The sequence below is a fragment of the Podarcis cretensis genome (assembly GCF_951804945.1).
Source record: "Podarcis cretensis genome assembly, chromosome: 12".
Taxonomy (NCBI): Eukaryota; Metazoa; Chordata; class Lepidosauria; order Squamata; family Lacertidae; genus Podarcis; species Podarcis cretensis.
Genome location: NC_137181.1, coordinates 615388 through 641379, shown reverse-complemented (window position 1 = coordinate 641379; position 25992 = coordinate 615388). Strand labels below are relative to the sequence as shown.

The following is a 25992-nucleotide window of genomic DNA, read 5'->3' as shown; positions in this document are numbered from 1 at the left end:
TTCCCCAGCCAAATGGGTGGAGTATAAATAATAAATTATTATTATTATATAAAATTCATTTATACCCCACTCATCTGGCTGGGTTGCCCAAAACACTCTGGGGGGTGGGGGCTTCCAAGACATAAAAAATAATAAAACTTCAAGCATTAATAGTAATATAAAATTTTATATATGTGTGTGTGTGTGTGTGTGTGTGTGTGTGTGTATGTGTATATATAATATAAAAATCTCAATAACTTTAAAATAAACAGCTTATATCAAACAAACAGTAAAATTAAACATCAGCAAATAATAATAATAATTAAACAACAACCCTGTGAGGTAGGTCAGGCTGAGGGAGACTGACTTCCAGGGTCACCCACTGAGTTTCATGGCCATGTGTCGGAATTTGAACCCGGGTCCCTGCCATATCCTTGGGTCCCTGGGTGCTGTTGGTCTACAACTCCCATCGCTCCTGACCGACGGTTCTGCTAGAGAGGGACGATGGGAGCGCAGCACCCAGGGACCCAAGGCGGAGAGAGAGGCTGCTCTAACCACTCCGCCACGCTGTCTCTGTGGTGCCAGAGCTGGCAGGAGGAGGAGCCAGAAACTGCCCCCACCCCCTGCTTGCCTCACCTGTGCTTGAGGAGCAGCGCCCGCAGCACGTTGGCGCGGTCCTCCGCTCGGATCTGGTCCGAAATGATCATCTGCTCCACGACTTGGTGTGCCACCCCTGGCAGGGTCTTCTGGTCCAGGTCGAGGAGGACGGCCCCTGGGGGGAGAGAGCAAGGGGCACTAGCCAGGGAACAAGGGTCTCTCCCATAGACCCCCCCGAAAAGTTCCTCACTGAGCCCCATTTGCACCCAGCCCCTCCTGCTGCCGTGAGTTCCACAGCTCCCCAGGGTGCCAAAAGAACCAGACCTGGCCTCCCCCGTTAGCTTAGCTAGTTGAAGGGGGGGGGCAGAAAATGCCAGGGTCGCAGGTTCGATGCCCATATGGGCCACCTGCATATTCCCCCTGCCTTCTCATCGGAGGGCATTGGATTCTGGAGCTGTGATTCTGTCATCGCAGGGGGTCAGACTAGATGGCCCTCGGGGACCCCTTCCAACTTGACGTTTCTACAAGTTACAAGGCAGGAGATTGTGGCTCAACTCTGATGACAGTGGAGGAGCCTCTCCTTCCTGGGAGGTCTTTAAGCGGAGCTGGGATGGGATCCCTCAGGGATTCCTGCCTTGCCGGGGGTTGGTCTGGATGACCTTCAGGGGTCCCTTCTGACTCTACAAATGAGCCTCCCCTCTCCCGGTGCCCCTCTGCCCTGCCCACCGTGAGCCAGGGTCCTGCGCAGCTCCAGGAGGCTCCGGAAGGAGAGCGAGGCCACGTGGGGCTTCCCCCAGCGATCCGTCTCCTCTTCCACGTCCTCCTCAAACTTGATCCATCGCGCGGTCTCCTTCCATTGCATCTCCTGGTTTTTGTCCACAATCAGCTCGTTCAGCTCGACAAAGACCTGGGCCGGGCGGAGAGGGTGAGAGCGTGGGAAGAGTGGCTGGCCAAATCATTGGAGTATTGCAATATCTCCCAAACAATGGGAGAAATGGGAAGGATCTCAAGAGAGAAGATAGACAGGGACTGGAAGGCGTTTAAAGGAGATTTGCAAAATCACACTGAAAAACCAGAACTCCTATTGGAATAAACAAGTTCCGTTATAAATACTGAAACGCCAAACAATATGGATAACAACCGAAAAAGAAGTAGAATGGTTTAATAGTGTGTGAAAGAAAGTAATAGAAATGGAAAGAAATTGCAGTTGAGTAGAGTGGAAGCACAGGGTTGGTGGTGGGAAAAGGAAGCATGTGTGGGTTTGTAAGAATATTTTTAAGGATTGTATGAAATTTATGTTTGTCTGTATATCCGTAATAAGTATGTATAAATGTATTAATGTTGAATTATCTCAATAATATATATATATATAAGGAAGAGCGCTGGTTGGATCAGGCCCAAGGAGACCCACGGAACCCAGGCTCCTGTCCTTGCAAGGACTGATCGGACGCAGGATTTGAACATGAGACCAGCCCTCTCCCCCTCCTCTGCTTTCCAGAAACCGGGGTTCAGAAATACTTGCGGCCTCTGATTCTGACTAACAGCCCTGATCAGAACTTGGGGGGCAGGAGAATTTGGGGTGATGGCTAAGGAGCTTCCTCATCCTGCAAGGGGGTGTTGTTGAGCCCCCCCAGGCTCAGAAACACCATGGCCCCCCCTACCCTGAGGGAATTTCCACAATCCAGGCCTGGATTTGTGGGGAGCAAGTGCCCCCCAGGAACCCATGCCAGTGAGTCAAAGAGGCAGGTGGAGGAGGAATCCCAGCCAGACCCCCAACTTAGGGGTCTCTGATAGCCCTGCAACATCTGGGGCCGGCGTCCAGTTTGCCCCAGTGGTCCCTCAGCCCGCCGGCTGCGCCCCCTCCTTCCCACAGCCTCTTGCCAGGGGGTGGCGAGGAAGGCCCCTTCCAGGGGCGCAGGCAAGGAGAGGGTGCCATAATTAATATAATAAGATTAATTATTGCCGCATAAGAAAAGGTCTTAAATAGAGGGTTTTTGCACGATATGTGGGTCTTCCCTGTGCCACATTCCCTAGGGGGCGCAATCTGGATGGTTCTGCCAGGGGCGCCAGATCACCCAGCTGTGGCTCTGCCCCTTGCCCCCCATCAGGCCACAAATCGCCCCCTGCCCCCCCCCCCCCCGCTCACCTCGTGGGGCTGCCGGTCCTGCTTCCTCTGCCGGGCGCTGGGCTCCTTGCGGTCCTTGCCAATGTGGACCACCTGGCCTTTGGCGCTCTTCCGGACCAGGTGGCGCCGCACCCCGGGAACGTCCTCAAACCTGTGGCCTGCGGGGTGGAAGGGCAGAAGGCCCTGAGTGGGGGGGGGGGGTGCAGAGAAAGGCCCTGACCCGTCCTCCTTGCGGCTCCCCTACATCCAACCGTCTTCCTGCCAGTCTCTTTGGGTGCCACCTGAGAAAGGTGAAGTACCTGAGCCCCAGGCGCTGGCACGCCATTGGTCAGAAAGATCCTGGGGTCCCTCCCTCCAAAGACAGGGGAGGAAGGCCCCCAGGGATCCAGGCCAGGCTTTCTATTTTTGCTGCGTACTTGCGAGTAAACCAGAACAATGATAGCCGAGTGAGCAGGCTAGGATGAACCCAGGGCTCAGAATATTGTGTGTTCTGCCCACTTTTCCTCTTCTGTGCAAAAAAAAGTTTCCCGATTTGACCGCCAGAGACCCCCTGGCAACACTCCTGCCTTTCAGGGGGGTTGGACTAGATGCCCCTTGGGGGTCCCTTCCCTTCTAGGATTCAAAGGGGCAGAATTAAAGGAATGAACACCCAGTGAGCGGAAAAGCCCACCTCCATGCCACGGATGGCGAAAGGATAGCCCAGGCTTCCTCAACCTCGGCCCTCCAGATGTTTCTGGCCTACAACTCCCATGATGCCTAGCGAGCAGGACCAGCAGTCAGGGATGATGGGAATTGTAGTCTCAAAACATCTGGAGGGCCGAGGTGGAGGGTGCCTGGGATATACCATATAGTTTTGTAGCCATAATTCTGTTTAATGGTTACTTTGTTATTGCTGTTACCCTCTGTTTTTAAAAATGTTTCTTAATGTATTCTCTTCCTCTCTTTCTGCTTTCTATTCTTTCCTTTTCCTTCTCCCTTGTTTACTTTTATTTACTATAATCACAAGGTGCTCTTTGCCTTTGGAGAGAGAGAAATTCCCTGCAAAGGCAAGCTGCCCGGAAGAAAAAATTATTATTATTATTATTATTATTATTATTATTATTATTAGTGCTTCCCAGGAAGGCTATTCTCTGCAGCCCACAAAGGACTGGGATGCAACAAACGTGTCTGGCTCAGAAGTGCCTCTGACAGACTACCGTATTTTTCGCTCCATAAGACTCACCTGACCATAAGATGCACCTAGTTTTTAGAGGAAAACAAGAAAAAATATTCTGAACCAAACAGTGGATGTATGATTTTTGTGGTTCATGCTGTGGCCACAGACATGTGATCTGATGGTGAATTTGGGGTGACCCAATGCAAAAATCCTGAGGATCTATGGGCTTTTACCTCCCCCTCCCAGGCAGCCTCCTTTATCGCTAGCATCCCTTATCTCTCTCCCAATCCCACTGATCAGCTGCTTCCTTTCAACACTCCCTTCCCTCTTGTTTGCCTTGGTGTCTTTTTCTTAGCAGTTTTTTGCTCCTCCTTTTCTTCTAATTTCTCTCCTCATTGATTTAGTCTTCCTGTTTCTGATCAGTGGCTTCATTTCAACACCCCCTTCCCTCTTTCCAAAAAAAAAAAAATGCACGATCTGCTTTTCGCCCCTGGGCAATTCGGCTCCAGGGACCACACATTCGCTCCATAAGATGCACAGACATTTCCCCTTACTTTTTAGGAAGAAAAAAGTGATTCTTGTGGAGCAAAAAATACAGCAACTCACAAAGCCCTTTATACTCTGCTGCACAACCCCCCTGCCATAATAATAATACTAATTCTTTATATACTGCCCTTTATCAAAAGATTCCATTAAGAACACATTTTACAGAGCATCAATAATAAATAATAACCACAAAAAATAATCCTAATAGCAGCTTTAATGGGCCAAAGATGGTTTCATGGCTTTGCCTAAGAAAGAGTTCATGCCAGGCAGCCAGAGGGCTGGTGGATTCACACCTGGGACTCCTCCTCCTCTGTGCTCCCCCCCCCCACACCCCACGCCACTCACTCTTCATGAAGTCCAGGTCGGCGGAGGCCAGGGTCTGGGCCTCGGACTCATCTGTTGGCACCTTGGGGTAGCGGGTCTGCTCGATGCCCGTCATGCTGCCAATGCGCCGGCGCTCGTTGAGGTTGTAGCTGCGGTGCGCGGGCTGGGACTTGGAGAGCGCCCTCCCGGGGGAGCCCGCCTCGGCCATGCTGGGCGCCCCCGTGCCCGCGGGTTCCTCGGCATCTGAGCTGTGAGAGAGGCAGACTCACAGGCGGGCACTGCGCCCGCCTCGGGCGCCAAGGAGGCAGCTCTGTGGGGCTGGCATAAAGTGAGGGGAACCTCCCTTCCCTTAACAACTGGGCACCGGTTTCCCCGCAAAATCGCCTTGCCCCAGACCTGCCTGCTTGGCTGCTTCGATCGGCACAACTGGCACTCTTACAGGTGCCGCGCAATGACCAATCTTGCAGGGTGGCAGCACCTATAACCTTTGGAACTCCCTGCCTAGGGATCTCAAGGTGCCTTCGCTGCTTTCTTTTTGGCGCCCGCTAAGAACATTCTTGCTCAGACAGGCCTGCCCAGACGCTCAAAAACCGGCAACGAGTTTTAATTCTGTTTCTAGTTGGTTTCGACTTTTAGGAAGCCTTCTGGTTGGTCATTCTTCTCTTTGGAAAACAGCTGTGAGGGTTTTTTAACGTGCGAATCCAAAGACTGACCACACTTGCAACTGATGAACCGACTTCCTTGGTTTGGACAAATATATTGATACCTGAAACGGGTTTATACGGAATCGAGGGGGTTATTAGTGACCATATATAGATTAGGATGATAATATCACTCCTCTATAGAATAATCTATAGAAAGGAAAGGGACTTAATTATTAGACTGTACGTTCTGCATTGTTTTCTGTCTTCTCCTCTGTCTTTCTTTTTCCACACTCTTTTCTTTTCTCTCTCTCTCAATTTTCCTTTTATACATGAAAACCTTTCAATAAAGTATCGATTAAACAAGCAGCACATGATTTCATGGAACAAATAGCCTGATTTCAGATGCTGTGGGGAGAGACTCCCCCCCCCCCAATTACTCAGGGAGCCCGAGCCCACCTTCCTTCAGGGACCCCCCAGGAGTGAGGAGGTGCCCCAAACCCTCTCTCACCCCCCTCACTCCCCCCCAGCTGAAATCTGCTGCTCAGGGCAGACCCCCTCCTTCCTCTGGACCCCCTCCCTTCAGGCCCCCACCCCGCACTCACCTGCCTGCTTTGCCCCCCTTGGGAGCTGGGGAGCTCCCAGAGTCCGTTGAGGAGCTATGGGGCATTGTGGGGCTGGCTGCCCCCTCCGCCGGCCGGTCTACTCCATCATCCTCTTGCAAGAAGAACTGAGGGGAGAGAAGCGGGGGGTCAGGGGCTGGGGCCGGGTGCTCCCCTCCCCTCCTCGGCCTTCTGGGGCCAGGAAATTGTATTTTAATCTTGTTTTTTAAGTTGCATTTCAATCAATTGTTTTATATCTGGTGTTAGCAGCCCTGAGCCCGGTCTTGCCTGGGGAGGGCAGGGGATAAATAATTTTTTAAAAATTATTATTATTATTATTATTATCATCATCATCATCATCATCATCATCAAAGGGGGTTGGGCTAGATGACCCTTGGGTCCCTTCTGACATGACAGTTCTACACACCTACAAACGCCTTTGCCGCTTCCACCACCATCCCGAGCTCCGGGGGGGGGGGGGATGGCCGTTGTCATAGCTCAGAGGTTCAATCCCCAGCCTGGCCTGGGATTGCGGAATTGCTGAGTCGGAAGGGAACCCCAAAGGTCATCCAGTCCAACCCCGGCAATGCGGGAATCTCAGCTGAAGCCTCCATGGCAGAGGGCCGTCCCAGCTCTGCTTAGAAGCCTCCCAGCACGGAGAGGCTGCTCCACTGGCATCAGAGTTGAGCCGGAATCTCCTTCCTTGTAGAAATGTCGAGTTGGAAGGGGTCCCCGAGGGCCATCTAGTCTGACCCCCTGCGATGCTGGAATCGCAGCTCCAGAATCCCTGACTGGTGGGCATCCAATCGTAGAGTCAGAAGGGACCCCTGAGGGTCATCCAGACCAACCCGCTGCAATTCTGGGATGGCAGACTGGTGGAATCAGCCTCCCTGCCTGAACTGCTGACGGTCAGTGCTGTCCCTCTGAGCACGTCATCCTGCCCCCCTCCCCGACCTACCTGCACCCCCTCTGGAGAGCCGTGCAGGTGCATCAGGTCCTCGGGGGCCTGCTCCGTCTCGGTGTCGCAGGTGTCCTCATCGGCTTCCTCCTCCCCCTCCTCGGCCTCCTCTTCCTCCTCCTCCTCGATGGTGGGGGTCTCCCCGGGGACGGAGGGGCGCTGCGGCTGCGGCTGCTTCTCCTTCTTCTTGGCCTTCCTGGAGACACCCTTCTTCCTCCGGGGGTCCGAGGGAAGGTGGCTGGACAGAGGGTGGTGGATGTGGTGTGACGACTGGCGGTGGTCTGTGGGGAGAAGTGGGAAGCAGCGTTGGGGGGGGTGATTTGGGGAGGAGGGGGCCTCCAGGGCCACCAGGAAACTGGCCCAGAATCACAGTTCATTATAAATCCTTTCCCAGATCCAGCATTTATGATACATTTTTGCTGACTTCAGCAAAAATGTATCATAAATGCTGGATATGTCAGAAAAAAGAAGGAACCTTTCACCACATGTGGTGGACGTGCCCCAAAGTAAAAGACTTCTGGGAAAGGATTTATAATGAACTGAAAAAAGTGTTGAAAAACACATTTATTAAGAAACCAGAAGCCTATTTACTTGGTATAGTGGGGAGGGGGGCAAAATCCCCCAAAATGATGTTACTTTTTTTCTGTATGCCACAATAGCTGCGAGAATATTGCTAGCGAAGAATTGGAAGAAATGAAATTTACCAACTATTGAACAATGGCAGATGAAGATGACGGATTATATGGAACATGCCGAACTGACCGGGAGACTCCCAGACCAGAGAGAAGAGATGGTGGAAGAAGATTGGAAGAAGTTTAAGGAATATTTGAAAAAAAAGTTAATATTTAAATCTTAGAATAGCTTTGGAAGTGGATATAGGCTGTAGGGTTAGAAGTAGAAGATAGCATATTTTAAAATAGCATTATTTGTAAGTGATAAAATGTGAAAATTTTTATGCTAAAAGTAAGCGTGATAAAAAAAATGGTTAAAAATGATGATATATGTAAACTGTAAAGATGAGGTAAAATGAAAATCAGATAGAGGGGACTTGGGGAAGCTCACCTAACAATGTTTAGGAAAAAATAAGGATAAGACAAGAATTTCTTTGTATTGTTTTTCTGTTTCTGTTGTTTAGTTGTGTTATAAAATGAATAAAAAAAAATTTGGGGAGGAAAAACAGAAGGTGGAAGAAGCAAGAAGGGGGTTATCTGTCCTGGATCTGGTCCTCACCAACAGGAAGGAACCAATTGTCCAAGTAGAATAACTGGGAAACTGGGTTTATCATATGTGGTGGTCTTGTAATAAGGTCCAAACTTACAGGGAAATGATATATAATGAATTGAAAAGGATGTTCAAAATAACTTTTATAAAAACAAACCAACTCAAAAGCTTTTCTTGTAGGAATTATAGGGACAGAACTACCTAAATTGTATAGTAATTTATTTATGTATGCAACTAAAGCAGCAAGAACATTGCTTGCCCCCAAAACGGAAAGAAGCAGAAGTCCCAGCAAAGGAAGAATGGATACAAAAACTTAGGGAATATACCAAATGGTGAAACTTACCGGAAGAATAAGAAATCAAGATAATTTTTTTATAAAAGAATGGAGATGGTTTATTGAATATTGACAGATAAATTGTAAACAAATAAAAACATTAGCAGGATTAGTGTAATAACCTGCAGTTTTATACGAGTATATATTTACAGCAAATAATTAAATGAGCAAGTTAAATGAACTTGGATTTGCAGAAGATATTAAGAAATAAATTTAAGGAGCCGCAGAAAAAGGGGGAAGGAAGTCAAATTTTGGAATGTCGAATTGATTGTAAAACTAATGAAATGTATAAATCTGAAAAGTCTAAATAAAAAACTAAGAAAGAAAGAGAGAAAGAAAGAAAGAAAAAGAAAGAAAGAAAGAAACTGAGGAAGAAGTGATTCTGTACAAAGAGAAAACTGCCAAGCCAAGGTTGCCTGGTGCTGATAATGCGAAGGTTGCAGGTTTGACCCCCATGTGGGGCAGCTGCAGATTCCTGCCTTCCGGGGGTCAGACTAGATGACCCACAAGGTCCCTGCCAACCCTACAATTCTAGGATTCTAATAAAAGGAAGTGAATCCAGGCACAGCCTTGGTCACGAGAGGGTCTTCAAGACCCCCCCCCCAACCAGCTGCCATCCTTGGACTAGATGGCCCCAGGAGGGCCCTTCTGAGTCTAGGAAGTCTTCCCTCGGCCACCAAGCGCTGCAGGCCTAGGAGGCCGGGCGAAGGGGAGCTCCCCCAGACCCAGAGATAGACTTCCTCAGGACATGGGTGCTCCACTCAACCGCCACTCGCAGACCAAGCTGAATGTGCCAGGCTCACTTTCCAGCTGGGGCCGGAGTTCTGGTGCCTTTATGGTCCGGTTTTTAAATGTATATAGTATAGCTTTAATTCTATCAATCTGTTAATGCTTGATTCCCCCCAGCAGTGTTTTTAGCTGTCCTTATTTTTATTTTTAAGCTGCCTTGAATCCCTGCCAGGGGAAGAGGCAGGGTATTATAATAATAATAATAATAATAATAATAATAATAATAATAATAATAATAGCAGCTCTGCATTCTCCACCCACCCCATTTCCTCCCCCCCCCCAGGCTCCTCTCCCCCCACCCTCCCAACACAGCCTGCCTTCTGCCCCCCAGCAGACCCCCCCCCCGGCCTGGATGCAGGATCCCGCCTTGCCCCCCCCCCAAATAAAACTTACACTCAAAGTCCTCCTCGCTGTAGCTCCGCCCAGCCTCCTCCACGTTGCGCGGGTGCGAATCCTGCAGGATCTCCTCAAAGCGCTCCACCCGCAGGGCTTTGCTCAGGTCCTTCTCTTCCTCCTCCTCGGCCGCCTTCTGCCCCCCAAAGGTGGGCGACGTGGGGCTGGGCCCATCCTGCTCCGGCTGCGGAAGAACCCCAGAGCCTGAGAGGGGAAGGAGAGAGACCCCCCCTGCGCCCTACGCCCCTCCCACCTGCAGAAGCTCCACCTGCTGAGCCTGACTGCTCTTCTCTGGGGTCAGCGGCTCTGCCTTGGGTGGGGTCAGACTAGATGAGCGTTGGGGGTCCCTCTACAAGGCGGGAGAGGAGCTTTGCAGGAGAAACCTCTGGGACTCTGTGCTTCTCTCTCCTCCATTCCAGCCTTCTGGAAGTTGGTTAGCTGCCTGCCTGCCAGGGGCTCTTCAGTTGCCATTCCTGCCTGGCAGGGGGTGGTTTGGATGCCCACTGGGGGTCCCTCCCTTCTCTACAATGCCAGGCGCAGCCTCCTCCTCCCTCGCAGGCTCCCCAAACCCCGCAGGATTAACCGGCTGTGCGACTACTGCATGTGAAAACAGGGAGTTTAAAAGGGGGGGGCGCAACTCAGTAACTCCCCCCCCCCCAAAGAGACGTTCTGCTTGCCAGGATGGGGCTCCAGAGCAGCGCCAGCCTGTGCCAGGGAAGAGGCTGGCACGAGGGAGGGGGGCAGGCAGGTGGAGAAGCCCCCCTCCTTCCCCCCCAAGTTCCTGCCCATCCGGCGAGGGGCCCTGGAGGGGGGGTCCCCCTCTCCCTACCTTCGCCATGCCAAGCTGTGCCCCCCGCCCCCGCGGCTGCCCCTCCGCTCTCCCTCCTGCCCGTCTCTCTGCGCCTCCTTCTCCGCCGGCCTGGCGCTTTATGATGCTGAGCTCCTCCCGGGCCGGGAAGGTCACTTCGCCCGCAGAGAGGAGGCGGCAGGCGGATCCGTCCCCTCCTGCCACTCCAAATATTGACGGGGAAAGGCCCCCCCTTGCGCCGGCAGACACCCGAGCAGATTAGCCGGCAGGAGGGGGGGGGGGGAGGAGAAGGAGGAGGTTCCCCCCCCCCAGGACTCAAGGTGACAGCTGCATGGAGGCTCCCAGGGAGAGGGGGGGCATTGCTTCCTGGCACCCCCAAAGTGCTTCACGGGGAGGGGCTGCCTGCCTTCCCCCTCCCCGCAGCCCCCGAGGCTGGGCGGGTAAGAGGATCTCCTCCGCGGGAGAATTTTTGCATTGCTATCGGCCAGGGATGCTCCAGCTGCGAATCCCTTGGGGTCCCTCTAAATCCCCATTTCTCAAGAGGGGGTGCACAGAAAGGCCCCTAACTTGCCCAAGGGGGAGGGCAGGAATATCCTGGGACAGGCCCCCCCAGCCCATCCCTGCCACTCTAGGGGCCCCTGGCAACCCCAAGAAGCCCAGCAGGGCTTAGGGTCCCCCTCTGGAGGGCCCCAAAGAGGAGCAACCCCCCATGCCACCATGTAAGTCCTGGAACATGTGGCAATAATGGCACCTGCCTCTGAGAATGTACAGAGTGCTTTCTGTCTCTGCAGCACAGGCAACAGCCCACGCCCCCATGGAGCCAAGGGCAAGAGGTACCCTGGGCTGGGGGGGCCTAGAGATTTGAGCCATGACCCCCAGCACACACTCAGGGGAGATTTGGGAGAGATTCACTTTGGTGTCCTATCTAAACCCGTTTCATTTAATTTGCATCTGAAAAGGCATCTGGTCGTAAAACATCTCCGGGTGGTTTACGAGAAACGAACGTTAAAGTTGTCCGTAAAAAGTTTAAAAGGGCTGTAAAGCACTAAAACTAACAGTGGAAATGAATGAAATGAACTCTGAGCGAAAGGGCTGCCAAGCAGGCACCGATCAGAGAAGACGCTTGGCTGGCGTCAAGTGGCAGGGAGTTCCACAGAGAACGTGCTGCTGAATTAATCCTCCCAGCTTCTCCCTTTCCCTCCACCTCCCTCTCCCCCACCTCCCACCCCTCTCCAAGTCACCCAGGAGGGGGTCTCTTCTCTTCCTGCCCCCCATCCAGCAAGCAGTGCTTGGCACCCAAGACAGGGGAAATCCCGGCCTCTGGTGAAAGTCTGCCCCCACCACACGCCCTCACTTGAGTGGGGGGGGGGGGAACCTCCCGGCTCCCTTCTCCTTTGCTGAAATTGCCCCATGGGAGATGAGAGCTGGTGTTCCCACCCTGTGGGCGTCAGGAGAAAGCTGCACCCAGATACCCCCCTGCCGCCCCCTCCCCTCCATTCCCCCCCCCCCGGCACCCAGGCCTCCCCAGGTGACATCCTTCAGCCTGGCAGCGACTGGGGGGTTGGCCTTACCTGTGGGCAGAGCAAGAAGTCCATGGCAGCCCAGGGTGGGTGGGTGGGTGTGTTTGGGGGGAGGAAGGGGGGTCCCAGCAGCACCCAGCCCTGCCGCCTCCTCCCAGGTGCTCCTTCCTGGGTCACGGGACTCGCCCAGTTGGGGGGGGGACGGACCGGGGAGCAGGCAGCCATGCAAAGGGTTAATCATTAACCCCACAGGAGTTCAGAGCAGGCGGTTCCCAGTGGGGCAGGAGGTGGGCTGGCGGCTGGGTCCCCCCAGGGCCATAGGAGCCAGCTCCTGGGATCGCGGCCCCTTTGGCCCCCCCATAAAATATTCGAGGGGACCGGCACCCCCAAAGTCGACAGGCATTGCCATTTCAAGGGGGTGTTGATGATGCCCCACCTGCTGCCCTCCAGGAAGTGGGGCTGATGTGAGGGGAGGGGGCCAAACCAGGCCGGCAGCAGCGGGTGGGTGGGAGGGAGGAGAAAGCTCCCCCCCCCGCTGCAATCCCCCCACCCAATTAAAGGGCTGAAGCACTTTGCACATGCTCTGGAGCTACATCCTGGGAACTCAGTTCTGGGGGTGCTGCAGAAGGTCATCCGCAGGAAGGGGGTCAGCAAGTTCTCTCCCCCTCCCCAGCCTGCTCTGGACCTCTGCACCAGCCCCACCTTGACCAAGGGGGCGAGGACACATATCCCAGCATGCACTGCTCTCCCCATCTCCCAGGAGGCCTGTGGGTCGGCCTGGGATTCCTGACCGTTCCTGCAAGGTCCCAGCAGGCAGCAGTTCCACAGGGCTCCCTGAAAAGGCTTTTGGGGGCTTGAAGGGGGGGCAGGGGGCGGCTGGCGCACTGCAAAGCAGGGCCTGCCCCACGGCTCCTTCCCTTCCCTGGCAGGCATCATCCTGCACGTCTGAGGGTTACACGGCAGGCAGAAATTCAACTGACAGAGCTCTTCCCATGCCCTCCAGGCTGCTGCGATTTTGCCTGCTGGAGCCCAGCTTCACCCTGGGCTCTGTTCTGAGCTCTGCCCCACACAGGACTGGAGGGGCTGAGCCAGGTGCCCCGTGGCCTGGGGAAAGAGGTGGGCAGCACATGGCGCAGTGCCCGCTTGCGCCCGCTCTCCTGGCACCGCTTCCCAATGGAGCAAACCGGGCTCACCTTTCCGGAGCATCTCAGGCGTCGGAAGCCCCCTGCCCGGCCCCCGCCCAGCCCCCCCCCCGTGGCCCCTGTGAGGTCCAGAGAGGCTCACCTGAGGGCCGGCCTCTGCTACTCACCCCCTCAACGGCCCCGGAGACCATGCGGTGGAGGTCAGAGGAGACCTGCGGGCGACTCATGGCGGGCTGCGGGCAAAGGCCCCTCTAGCCTTTCTCTTTCTCCCTGGCACTCAGAGGGCAGAGTGAGGGCACCATAACCTGCAGAGAGAGAGAGAGAAAAGGTCAATTATCACAGAATCAGGGACCCCCCAAGGTCATCTAGCCCAACCCCCGGCAAGGCGGGAATCTTTTGCCCAAGGTGGGGATGAATCCTCGACTCCGACCCAGATGAGGGGCCTTCTGCCCACCTGGCAAATGGCACCTCTGGGGGCTTGGAAGATGCCCCCCCCCTGGCAAGAACCATCCACAGAATGCAGAGGGAGGGACTTTGGGCAAGGCAGATGCCCCCTTTCCCCTCCAGAGGGGGTCCCTGATCGTGGCCCCTGCCAGGCGGGCTCCAACAGCACCAGCGGGGCAGGAAAGAGCTCTTTCCGGTGCCCAGCGGGCAAAGTCGGGATCCCATGTCTCATGAAATAAAGAACGAGGAAATCGGAGGAGGAATTGGGCAGCGGGAGGGAGGGAGTTGGGGGGGGGGAGAGGATTGGAAGCAGAGCTTGGCTGGCCCCCTGCCAGGGATGCTGGGGGTGCGACCCCTGCATTGCAGGGGAGGGGTGGGGCTGGATGACCTTGGGGGTCCCTGCCGAGGAGGCGGCACCTGAGCAGGGAGGCCAGTGGGAGAGGCGGGGGCACCCCTGGAAGAGGACCAGGGAGGCGGCACTGGGGGCTTTGGGGCCGAGAGGAAAGTGTGGGCCCCCCCTTGCTCTCAGCACTGGAATTCGTGGACAAAACTGAATGTCGGAAGATTCCCAAGGGATCTTGTGGGGCAGGGATGCCCCACGGCTGGATTTTCCTGGAAATGACCAGGGTTTGGGCAGCAGAATGGCGTCTGGGCGGTTTTTTGCCAAATCAGTAAAATGTCCAGGAACACCCAGACATATAGCAAGGGTGGTAAATTACAACAAAGCCCCCAAACTTGATATTTTTGGGGAGATGTTAAAGGGGGACAAAAAAACAAAAAACAAAAAAAAACAGCTCTGGACAAATTTTCACTTTTGGGAATCTGGGAACCCTATTGCAGGGCAGAGCTAGACTGTGGAACTCCCTGTCACAAGAGGGAGGCTTGGCCACCATGAAAAGAGGACTGAGCAAATCTGTGGAGGAGGAGAGGGCGATGGCTGGGCTCTCCCTCCCCAGCCAGAGGCAGCAAGGCTCTGCTGGAAACCAAGGGAGGAGTTCGAATCCTGCTTGTGGGTTTCCCCTGGGGGCCCCTGGGATGAGATGGCTTCCTCCCTTTGCCTTCCTCCAGCAGCCAGGCTCTGTTGACGTCCTTACAGAACCTCCAGGCCCAGAGGCAGTCTATCTGGACTCTGCGGTGCAATGGGGCATTCGGACGCTGCACCCGATGGGCCACCTTTGGCCTGATCCTGCAGCTTTCTCCTTATGCTCTGCTTCCTGGGTTCAGCAAGGGAATCCCTGTTCACCCAGGGCATGTTAGGAGCCCACGTGGAAAGAGACCCCCGGGAATTTCCCGTCCCCCCACAAACACCCCCCATCCTGCTCAGGACCCCCTCCTTCTGCAGCCCCCATCTCAGGGTGGGGGTGTCTCCCGCCATCGCTTCCCAAGCTGCACATCTACGAATAGTTCCCCCTTCAACCTCGCTGCCTCGCAGGGGGTTGGTCTGGATGACCTCTGGAGGCCCCTTTCTGCAAAGGCCAGCAGCCTCTTCCTCTGGGAAAGCCTTCTTCCTCCTCGCAGCTGCTGCAGTGTCCCGACCCCGGGAAGATTCCTGCATCCCAACGAGGAGGAGGAGGAGGAGGAGGAGGAGGAGGAGAGAGTGCGGTCTCTCCGCTGGGCCGGGCGGGTGAGGCAGAGGCCACGCTTGTCTTGGCCAGGGGCTCTCCAGCGGCAGCGGGTGCCAAGAGCAACGCCAGGCACAGAGGGGGATTGGGTCCCCCCAGGCAGCCGGTGCGGCTGGTCTGATCCGGCCCAGGCTCAGCTCCCCCCACTCTGCCGCCTGCTTTCTTGCCATGAATCGCACTCGTGACTCAAGAGAGCTCTGGGGTTGCCCAGCATGAGTCCCTGTGCCCCAGAGCAGGAAGGGTGGCAGGGGGTCTCGGGGCATCTGGGCGGGGTGGGGGGAGGGCACTGGGAGACAGGCACTGGGAGCCTTCAAAGGGGAACGTGGCGTTGGGGGGACCCCAGGCGGTCATCTAGCCCAGCCCCCCACAATGCAGGAGTCGCCCCTGACGGAGGAGAGTCATTGAATGAAAGAATTGAAGGCTTGGGACCCCAAGAGGTCATCCAGACCAACCCCATCCCCTGAAATGCAGGAATCACAGCAAAAGCGTCCCGGACAGAGTGCCATCCCAGGAAAGGTGGGTCCTGCCTCAGTGGCCTCTGTGAACGTGCAGAGGGCCTTTTGCTCAGGCTGCTGGGTGCAGCGTCCTTTCTGGAAGCCAGACAGTTTTTGCCTCCACCCCCCAAGGGCCTGTCCAGACCCCCCACCCCTGACGATTGAGCCCCCCTTTGCCCCCCACCATCGTGGGGCTGGGCTCCCCCCTTTTGCTCACCTCCGTCGCTCCCCCAGAGACCAGCTGCCCCTGCCTCCAGCTGTCAAGTGAGGGACAGCAGCTTCCCGCCGCCTCTTATGGCTCCCCCTGCGCCTCGTGACGCCAGCTGAGCGGTGACTGTCCCTCACAAGGGACGCTCACTCAGCCTGCTGTCACCCACAGGGCCGAACTCTGGCTCGCCCTGCAGGGAGGGGGACACACACACATTGCAGGCAGGACCCACAGGGGCACCAGGTTCTCACAGCACCCCACAAACCATCCAGCCCCCCCATGCCAGGTCTGGCAATTCCTGCCCTGCTGGGATTCCTGCCTCACTGGGGTTGGGCTGGATGACCCTCGGGGTCCCTTCTGAGTCCACAAGGCTATGGTCCTGGTTCCAGACCCACCTCCCAGCTGGCAGACCCCCCCCCGGCATTGTGGGCTTCTCTGCCTGCCTCCTTTGTGAGGCTCCCTGGCTGGTCGGGCAGGAATGGCACTCAAGGCCCAGACAGCCTCCTCCCCAAATAAGGTAAAGGGACCCCTGACCATTAGGTCCAGTCGTGGCCGACTCTGGGGTTGTGGCGCTCATCTCGCTTTATTGGCCGAGGGAACCGGTGTACAGCTTCCGGGTCGTGTGGCCAGCAGGACTAAGCCCCTTCTGGCAAACCAGAGCAGCGCACGGAAGCGCCGTTTACCTTCCCGCCAGAGCGGTACCTATTGATCTACTTGCACTTTGACGTGCTTTCGGACTGCTAGGTTGGCAGGAGCAGGGACTGGACAATGGGAGCTCACCCCGTCGTGGGGATTTGAACCGCCGACCTTCTGATCCACAAGCCCTAGGCTCAGTGATTTAGCCCACAGGCCTTAATCTCTGCTTCTCAGAGAACAGAGCAGAGCAAGCGGCGGCAGGCGACTCGAGCAAGCGAGCCCTTTCAGATTCCAAGGATGCCCAAGCAGCCCCCCAAGCCCACTCCAATGCAGGGGTGCGAAAAAGAGCCCCCCTCCCCACTCTCTCAGCCACGACATCTTTTTGCTGAGACAGCATCCCTTGCTTGGCAGTGGGCTGGACTAGAGGGCCTTTGGGGGTCCCTTCCAACTCTCGGATGCTATGGCTCTGCCTGGATCCTGCCAGCCTGAGGGGCCAGTGACTCCTGTCCCAAGGCTTTCACAGCCTGCCCCCAACCCCACCCCCCTTGCACAAGATAGGCAGGTTGGGGGGCAGAAGAGGAAGACGGTTCCACAGCACCCTCTGCTGGAGGAGCGCAGGAATGCCGGCCCCAAACCAAGCACAGAGGAGCCCCTTTTTCTCTTGATGGAGGCAGGGGGGAGCCTGCAACCGTCCCCCCAGAATAGGGCTGGACTCCAACTCCCATCAGCCCCGGGGGCCAAAATAAGAAGCCCCTCCAGACATGATGATTGGCAGCTGGAGGACCATGAACAGAATCTAGATTTAATCTTTCTGGGCAGGGAAACACTTTCCTAAACTGCATCCATGTTCATTTGCTAGGGATGGAGAAGTGGGGCAGGCGTGGGGGGGAGAGGAAGCTCCCCCCAGGCCAGGCCAGAGGTCAGAGCCAGGACCCCTTGACCCTGGTTCAAGTGCAGAGGCCGAAAGCCCCACATGGAGACCCCAGGGATGGAGAGGGGGCATTCTTTGGAAGAGGGTCAGCCTGCCCCATCTCTGGGGCAGGGGCTCAAAAGACTAGTGCACCCCCCACGGAACAACCCCCCCCCAGCCCATGCACCCGCCCCTCTGAATAAGCAGATTCCTTTCCTTAATCCGGCCGCCCATGTGTGTAGCAGGAGGGGAGGATTAAGGGCCGGTAAACAAATTTCAGATTGTTCTGGGGAAAGCCGAGCTGAGAAGAGGGGGCCAGACTGGTTCTCACGGGTGGGAGAGTCCGGCGGCCGCACACTCCTTCCCCAGCCCAGCAGGAAGGATTGGAGTCACGGGATTGCAGAGTGGGACCCCTGAGGGTCATCCAGCCCACCCCCTACAACGCAGGGATCTCGGCTCAAGCATCTGGGACAGAAGGCCAGCCAAGCTCTGCTGAAAAACTTCCACAGACTCCCAAGGAAATCGGTTCCCCTGCGGAACAGCTGTTCTTCCCGTCAGAAAGTCCTCCCTGACATCCGGCCGGAATTTCCTTTCTTGCAACTTGAATCCATTGCTTTGGAGTCCTGATGCAGAATCTGAATCTCCTTCCTTGCTCTCTGCCTGCATTCATCAGGGCTAAGCCTCTGGGACGCGCCCCTGAGGGCTGAGGTTGCCCCACAGCGGATAACACAGTCCCTCTGGGCACGTGCAAAGTGCCTTTCCCACATGCGTTGGGGGTGTTGGAAGAGGACCGACCTGCCTCCCCAAGAGGGAATGTTTACTCCAAGGGTGCTGCTTGCATGAGATGGGGAGGGGGAAAGGGAAACATGGCCACAAAGGCTGTCTGCCAGAGGGTTGGACTAGATGTCCTTCAGGGTCCCTTCCAACTCTACAGTTCTAGGTTTCTGCACCTGGGGAAAGCTCTGTCCTCAGACAGTGGATCTCCCAGCATGCAGGGGGGTGCAGCTGTTGCAGACCCCCCACTGCCTCCCTTTAATCTAAGCACTAATGCACACGGGGGGGGGAGGGCACTCTGCACATGCTCCAAACCGCCCTGCCCCCATTGCAACCCAGTCCTGCTCCTGCAGCCCCCCATTGGGCCTGCCCCACCCAGGAACTGGCACCTCTCTGGCCCCCTCCAGGACCCCCGCCCAGGGGCCCCAATGCCTACCCTCCCTGCCTACCTTGGGGTGCCAAGGCGGTGGAGGCCAGCAGCCTCTGAGCGGCACCTGCGAGGCTTCTCTCTCGCCCCGGCTCCTCTCTGCCACGCTGCCAATCTCCTGCCTTGGCACCCAGGCGCTTGCCTCCTCCTGAGCCACTCCCCCCTGCGCCACCCAAATATTTCACGGGGCTTTAAGCGGCGGACAAAAGGCCCTTGTGGCAGAGGGAGACGCCGGGCAGATCAGATCCCGGCCAGGCTGGGCCAAAGACCCCACAGCGGCTGACACCCCCCCCGCACCGCTCACCGTTTAATTACAGAGTGGCGCACCTCCTGAAGTCACATTCCAGGGGCGAGCCCCAACTGGCCCGCCTGATCCCACTAAGGCGATTATGGGGGGGGGGCAGGGGGGGGTCTGTCAAAGTCGCAGCAGAGAGGCAGCCTTTCGTCCTGGTTCTCCGGAGGACAGACCGTGCCCCAGTCTCCTGACCCTGGGAGAGGGGGCAGCAGCCAGCAGGCAGAATTACAGGACTGCAGCATTGAAAGGGACCCCAAAGGGTCATCCAGACCAACCCGCTGCAATGCAGCAACCGCGACTGGAGCATCCGCACAACCTCTGCTTGGAAACCTCCAGGGAAGGAAAGTCTCCCTGTCTTGAGAGATCTTCCTAAGGCTGAGTTGGCATCTCAAACTCTTGAACCTTTATTGGCATTTATGTCAGATTGCAGTAGGGTTTTCCACAATAAAAACCTAAACCTCATGCTTAAGTTAATGTATAACGTTATAGGATACACTTCGTTTCGTGTGGCAGAAACGTGGCCACTATCTGAATCTTATAGGTCAGGAAGGGGACCTTGTCTTTGTCCAGATGTCGCTCCCCACTAACAACCAACTTTGATCGAATGGTCTCATCTCAGGGACAGTGCAAAAGAACATGCATGACCCAGTCTAGTTGTGTCATAGAATCGCCGTCGGGTTGGAAGGGACCCCAGGGGTCATCCAGTCCAGCCCCTCCAATGCAGGAATCTCAGCTCAAGCATCCCTGAGAGATGGTCATCCAGCCTCTGCTGAAAAGCCTCCAGGAAAGGCGTTTTCTGCACTCCCCCCTGCAGGACTGGCAAAGGGGTCCCATTCAGTCTTGCTAGCATGGACGCCCTGTGGTCATTCAGGGTGGTCCAAGCGGAGATTCCCCAAATTGGTTCCGAAGTTCTTGGAAATGGTCGTCTAGCCACCTGTGTCTAGTTCTCTCAAATGCAGGATTTCCCGATCAGTAGTGCAGTCAGCATCTCCTTTCTTGCCTTATAATTTGTTATTACTTATTGAATTTATGATGCCCTCCAACACAACATCGCACAGATCTCAATCCGGCAGCTGGCGTCCTGCTTCCTAGAGCCGCAGAAAACCAGCTTGTTCCCCCTTCCCTTGAGATATTTGAAGATGGCTCTCATATCTCCTTTCAGTCTCCTCTTTTCCAAGCTAAACACCCCCAGCTCTGTCAACTGTTCCTCATCAGGCTTGCTTTCCAGACCCTGGGTCATCTTGCTCTCCCTCCTCTGCCCCCCTTCCAGCTGGTCAGCATCCTTCTTATAATGTGGCTCCCAGAACTGGACCCAGGACTCCCAGGTCGGGTCTGACCAAGGAAGAACCGAAGGCTCTGGAGGGCAGGATCCGAACTCAGGGCTTCAAGTTGCAAGAAAGGAGATTCTGACTAAATTGTGGGAAGAACTTTCTGGGGGCAAGAGCCGTTGGGCAGTGGAGCTGCCTCCCTGGGAGGTGGAGGTTTCTAAGCAGAGGTTGGAGGTCCACCTGCAGGGGCCTAATCAGGGGGCTGGACTACAGGACCTTTGGGGACCCCTTCCCACTCTGCAATTCTAGCACTCCATGGCTTTTGCAGGGAGAGAGGCACAGGCGCTACGAGAAAGCACAAAGCCTTCCAAGGAGGACGAAGGTCACTCTGCGAAGGGATCACGTTCAGCCACCATCCTTCCTGCTCCTTCTATTGGCACCTCTGCCCTGGGGGTGGGGGGGTGGGCAGGGACTTCTTCTCAGACAGGATTGCCACTCCCCTCCTGCAATTCCTTTCATGTTTGCTCCCCACCTCCCCAGATTGCTTCAGGACCGCCCCCCCCCATGCGCTGAGACAGGCTCAGCGGATCCCTGCTTATTTGACCACAAGGGGTCAAGTAGGGCTGCTCGTCAAATGGGGTTTAAAACTGGGGGGGGGGGGGGATGAAGGAGGACAGTGAATCTTGGGGGCTTGGAAGGGGTCTGACTGCAGCAGAGAGAGATGGAGAAGGCTTTGGGTTTTGATGGAGTTGCCTGATTCACTCCTGGACCACGAGAGCAAAGAATCCGACAGTTTGTAGGGACCCCAGAGGGTCATCCAGCCCAACCCCCTGCAGTGCGGGACCCACAGCCAAGGCTTCCATGACAGGTGGCTTAAAACCCTCCTCCCCGCACTGGCCTCTCTGCCTGGGCTCCAAGAGAAAAAGGGCTGGCCAGAAATACCCTCTCTCAACTGGGCGCCCTGAACCAAAGCAGGGCACCTCTACCCTCTGGGCGTGGTTGGTACAAGGCTGGGCCTGAAAGCTCCACCCCCGAGGGGGCGGGCCAAGTTCCGCAGCCCCAATAAGGACTAGAAAGTTGCTTCTCGTGACCAACGTGAAAGTCGGATTCCCAGACCCAGTTTTACACTATGCAGCCTAGGACCCACGTACCTATGGGACCGCCTCTCCTGGTCTGCCCCACAGAGGACCTTAAGGTCCACAAATGACAACACTTTGGAGGTCCCAGGTCGCAAGGTGGTTAGATTGGTCTCAACAAGGGCCAGGGCCTTTGCAGTACTGGCCCCGACTTGGTGGAACGCTCTGTCACAAGAGACTAGAGCCCTGCGGGACTTGACATCTTTCTGCAGGGCCTGCAAGACAGAGCTGTTCCGCCTGGCCTTTGGTTTGGACTCGGTCTGACCCTCATGTTTCCCTCCCCTTACGGTCTTGTTTTATCAGCTATTTTAAAATGAGGCTGCATTTTAAATTGCATATTAACCTGTATTTTAAATTGCTTTGTTTTATTTTTTTCTATTATGTTTTCATTGTAATGTTATTGGTGCTAGCCGCCCTGAGCCTGGCTTTGGCTGGAGAGGGCGGGGTATAAATAAAAACATGGGAGAGACCTGGATTCGAATCCTCACTTGGCCATGAAGCTCAGTGGGTGGGACTGGGAGCAGTCCCTGCTCTTTCAGCCTAGCCTTCCTCACAGGGGTGTTGGGAGGATAAAACAGTGGGGGGGGGGAGGAGGAGAAGACCCATGCATGCCCCCTTGAGCTCCTTGGAGAACAAAGATGGGCTTGGCAGCAGTGGCCTCAGTTCTCCAGCTGTGCAATGGGCAGAGCAGGGGCAGAGCTGAGCTCACAAGGTGGCACAGTTGCCCGGCTCTGTTGCTCAGCCCACAAGGCCACCCCGAAAGTGACTGACTGCTGGGGGGAGCCCTCCAGCATTTGCCACTCCCCCATCTGCCAGCCTGCCCCCCCCATTAAAAGAGCACCTGCTGGGCCCCTGCAAACCCCCAGAGAGAGGCCTGGAGAGGCAGAGCCAGCGCCAGGCGCCTTCCACCCGCCCAGACCCAGTTAAAAATAGCCACCAGCCGCCTCCACAGAGCAAGTAAGACTATCCTGAGGATGAATCACGAGAGTTGCCCCCCCCCTGCCCTTCAGCACGTGCTCAGAGGCTCCTTGCGGACGCAGCAGGTTTCCTCTTCCAGCCTCGCACACAAACCTCTCCTCCTCCTCCTCCTCCTTCCCCTGCCCTGCACGGCCTCTGCAGATCCAGGAGGGTGCAGAAGCCGGGAGGAGACTCTGCCTCTGCCCTGGAGAGCAAAAGGCACTCTGCGCGGGCTCAGAGGCTACCCAAACTAACAGCAGCATACACGAAGTGTCCAAAGAGATCAGGCCCCCCAGATCCAGCCCTGAAAGCTGAGGGATGTCATACTGTGAAGCAACCTTGCGCCTTGGGGCATGTGTAGAGTGCATTTCTATCAGCCCTGAATAAGCCCCAGAGGCCACAACACTGAGCTGAGCAGGTTGGAGGCTGCGGGAGCTGGAAAATATTCCCTCCACCTCAACCTTTATCCATCAGGAGAACAACCACAGTGTAATAATAATAATAATAATAATAACAACAATAATAGTGATAATATTAATAGTAATAATAGTGATAATATTAATAATAACTGTGTTATTTTTACTGCTGTTAGCCACTCTGAGCTTGGCTTTGACTGGGGAGGGTGGGATGTAAATAATTTTTTAAAATTATTGTTATTGTTGTTATTATTATTATTATACCTTTCCCACTTCTTTTGGCAAAAAGAGACTCAACTCCATGTCCCGCTGGATGTTGTGGGAATCAGAGAACGGCAGAGGTGGAAGGGACCCCCCAGGGTCATCCAGTCCACCCCCCCGGCAATGCAGGGATCTGAGTTCAGGCATCCACAAGCCTCTGCCGAAAAACCTCCAAGGAAGGAAGACCCGAAAGCACTCTGCACATGGGAAGCCAAACCACAACGAGGGGGTTGGACTAGATGACCCCTGGGACCCCTTCCAGCTGTGACTGGGGGGCCATTGCCACCCCCGGAAGGGCACCTCCGGACCACAGAAGAATGGAAGCAGCGGCTTCTCTCTCCAGAAGCCAGCGGCCAGGAATCTCCCCTCTGGGCACCCAGGAACCGGCCCCCTCCACTCACCCCATAGGCTCCTGCGGCTGCGGCTTCCTCCTCCGTGGGGCGGGCAGAGGGGTCCGGCGGGTTTCCTGCCCGGGAGCTGCTCAGGAAGCAGGAAATCCTGCCAAAGGCCGCCTGGGCAGGGAGGGAGGGCAGGCAGCTAGCTGCCGCAGGAGAAGGGGGCACCCTCTGCCCAAGCGGCTGCCCTGGCACTGCCCTCGGAGGAGGCTGCAGAGTTTTTTATACCTGCCTCCTGGCAGGGAGAGGGGGGGGGGGGAGGAAAAGTCCCCACAGCAGCAAGGAAGGGTTTGGGGAGGGACGCCGGTCCCCATAAGTGCCACTTCAGCGCTGGCCACTCCTCCTGCGGGCACCGCAAACACACACACACACACACACAGAGCGCAGGCCACAGCTGCCCTGCCCTGCCTTCTCCCCCCCCCCACGTGTGGAAAGCACTCTCTGCATGCTCAGAGGCCCTCTCTCCATACCCCTGCCCATCACCCCACAAAAAGCGGGTTCTGGGGCCCCAAAGGGGACCATCTAGGGCAAGCTTCCCCAACCTCCAGATGTTTTTAGCCTACAACTCCCATGACCCCTAGCTAGCAGGACCAGCGGTCAGGGATGATGGGAACTGTAGTCTCAAAACATCTGGAGGGCGAGGTGGAGGAAGCCTGATCTATAGGGCAGCCCAGATGCCCCTCTCGGGAAACGCAGGATCTGACCATGACTCTCCCCTCCTGCAGCTTCCAGCCACTGGGATTCAGAAGCATTTAATAATAATAATAAAATTTTATTTATACCCTGCCCTCCCCAGCCCAAGCCGGGTTCAGAGCGGCTGCCTCTGAAATTGGAGGGCAGAGCAGAGCCTCTCTCCTCTCCAATCCACTTTGGATTCACATGGAGGTCTCCGGCCACCTCTTCCCCCGTGGCAGGGAGTTCCACAGCTCCATGGTGAACTGTGGAGGAGCAGGAGAGAGCCCAGCTGGGGAGGAGGGAAAAGACCAGCCAAGTGAGTTGTGGGGGAGACGGGGCTCCTCTGAAAGTGGGCCAGTCTTGGGAGGGGGCTCCCTGGCCTGATGGCCGGCATGGGGGTGGACTAGATGATGCCTGGGTTCCCTTCCGGCTCCAGGCTTCTATGGCGGGAAGGGAGAGACACCCCTGGGATTGTGCAGCTGGAGCAGGGGGGCAGGTGAGGGCCCTCGGCAAGGCACCCCGGGGGGGGGGCGTGCTGTGGGGTGGGGACCTTGCAAGTCTCCCGCCACCTCTCCCCCCCCAGTCTCCAGCCAATTCCTCCTCCTGCAGGTGCTGCTGTGTCAGCAGGGTGGCTGGCCTGGGTGGTAAACCAACCCCTGCTGCTAATGCCAGGGTTGCGGCAGGGTGCCCCCCCCCATCACCCAGACAGCCTCTCCCTCTTCTGGCCCCACGGCCCTGATAGGGGGTCATTACCTGCCCCCCCACAAGCAGGCTGGTTATTTCCTGCCCCCCTTCTGCCCCCAGGCAAGACAGCTCACCTGTCCTGGAGGAGCAGCAAACAGGTAAGACCTAGTTGGAGGGGGGGCATGAATGACACATCCCCAGGCAACCTTCCCCACCTCAGAACCTTCTCTCAGAAACTCTCTTTCAGGGGGTCAGGCTGGATGACCTTTGGGGACCCCTTCCAATTCTAGGATTCAATGGATTCTTGGAAGGCGGGGCGGGGGGGCTCTCCTTCATTGGAGGTTTCTCAGCAGAGCTCAGGTGGTCTCCTGCTAGGGATTCTTGAACCGAGTCGCCTGCCTGGCAAGGGGGTCAGGCTGGATGACCTTTGGGGGACCCTTCCATCTCGAGAGTTCCAGGGGAGGGAGGAAGATTCTCCTTCTTCCGCTGCCATGCAGACGCCAATGGCTGCACTGGTGGGGACATTGGCGTTCTTGGCTGTGACACCCCCCAAGAGAAATAAAGCCGCCCCAGGAGGCGGGTCCCGTTCTGCACCCACCACCCCAGTTCCCCCCTTCCGAGTTAGCTCAGGATGCAGCCAGGCCCAAAGGCATTATGGGAAAATGAAGGCATGGCCTGAGCAGGCACTTAACCTGGGAGAGACCAGGGTTCGAATCTCCACTCGGCTCGGAAGCTCCCTGGGTCTCTCTCAGCCTGACCTACCCGGCAGGGCTGTTGTGGAGAGAAGCACGTGTGCCACTTTGATGGGATATCAATCAATCCATCCATCTTCAAACTGTAGCACTGGAAGGGACCCGAGGGTCATCTAGTCCAACCCCCTGCCATGCAGGACGTTTTTGGGGCTCGAACCCGTGACCATCTCTGCCGACTGAGCTGGGGGGCAGGGGGCCCTGGGAAGGACCCCGCTGTGGGGAGGGCTGGTATGGAAATCCAGCTGGCATGCTGGGCTGGGGTTTTGCATATTTGACCCCAAAGGGACTCCATGGGGCTCTTCCCCTGAAGCTCTGCACCCCCCAAGTGACACAGGAGGGCAGGGAGGGTCATCAGGGACACACACAGAGAGAAGTCAAGAGTTGCTCAGAAAGGCAGTTTCCTTCCTCTGCCCTCCTCCCCAGATGGACGTCACTCACTCTTTGCAAGGGGGGGGGGCTCATTTGACCCCCCAGGGGGAAGCCTCCCTGGCCAATGGGACACC

General features: G+C 56.1%; 1 protein-coding gene across 7 annotated transcripts in view; it reads right to left on the bottom strand.

Annotated features, from left to right (window-relative positions):
- SLC4A2 (solute carrier family 4 member 2) overlaps positions 1-25992 on the bottom strand; it is a 57746-nt gene that overhangs the window by 13706 nt on the left and 18048 nt on the right. For 2 of the 7 annotated variants that reach the window (XM_079996398.1, XM_079996397.1), the window contains 8 exons: positions 13303-13440; positions 9666-9849; positions 6929-7209; positions 5974-6098; positions 4749-4975; positions 2723-2859; positions 1303-1483; positions 616-751 (listed from right to left, as the gene is read on the bottom strand). In XM_079996398.1, coding sequence (XP_079852524.1) covers positions 616-751; positions 1303-1483; positions 2723-2859; positions 4749-4975; positions 5974-6098; positions 6929-7209; positions 9666-9849; positions 13303-13362 — 1331 coding nt within the window. In that variant the 5' untranslated portion in view covers positions 13363-13440. Of the gene's footprint in view, positions 1-615; positions 752-1302; positions 1484-2722; positions 2860-4748; positions 4976-5973; positions 6099-6928; positions 7210-9665; positions 9850-12044; positions 12165-13302; positions 13441-15912; positions 15933-18672; positions 18789-23384; positions 23499-25992 lie in introns of those variants that run through there. The other 5 variants (XM_079996399.1, XM_079996400.1, XM_079996401.1 and 2 more) reach the window with 5 other exon arrangements.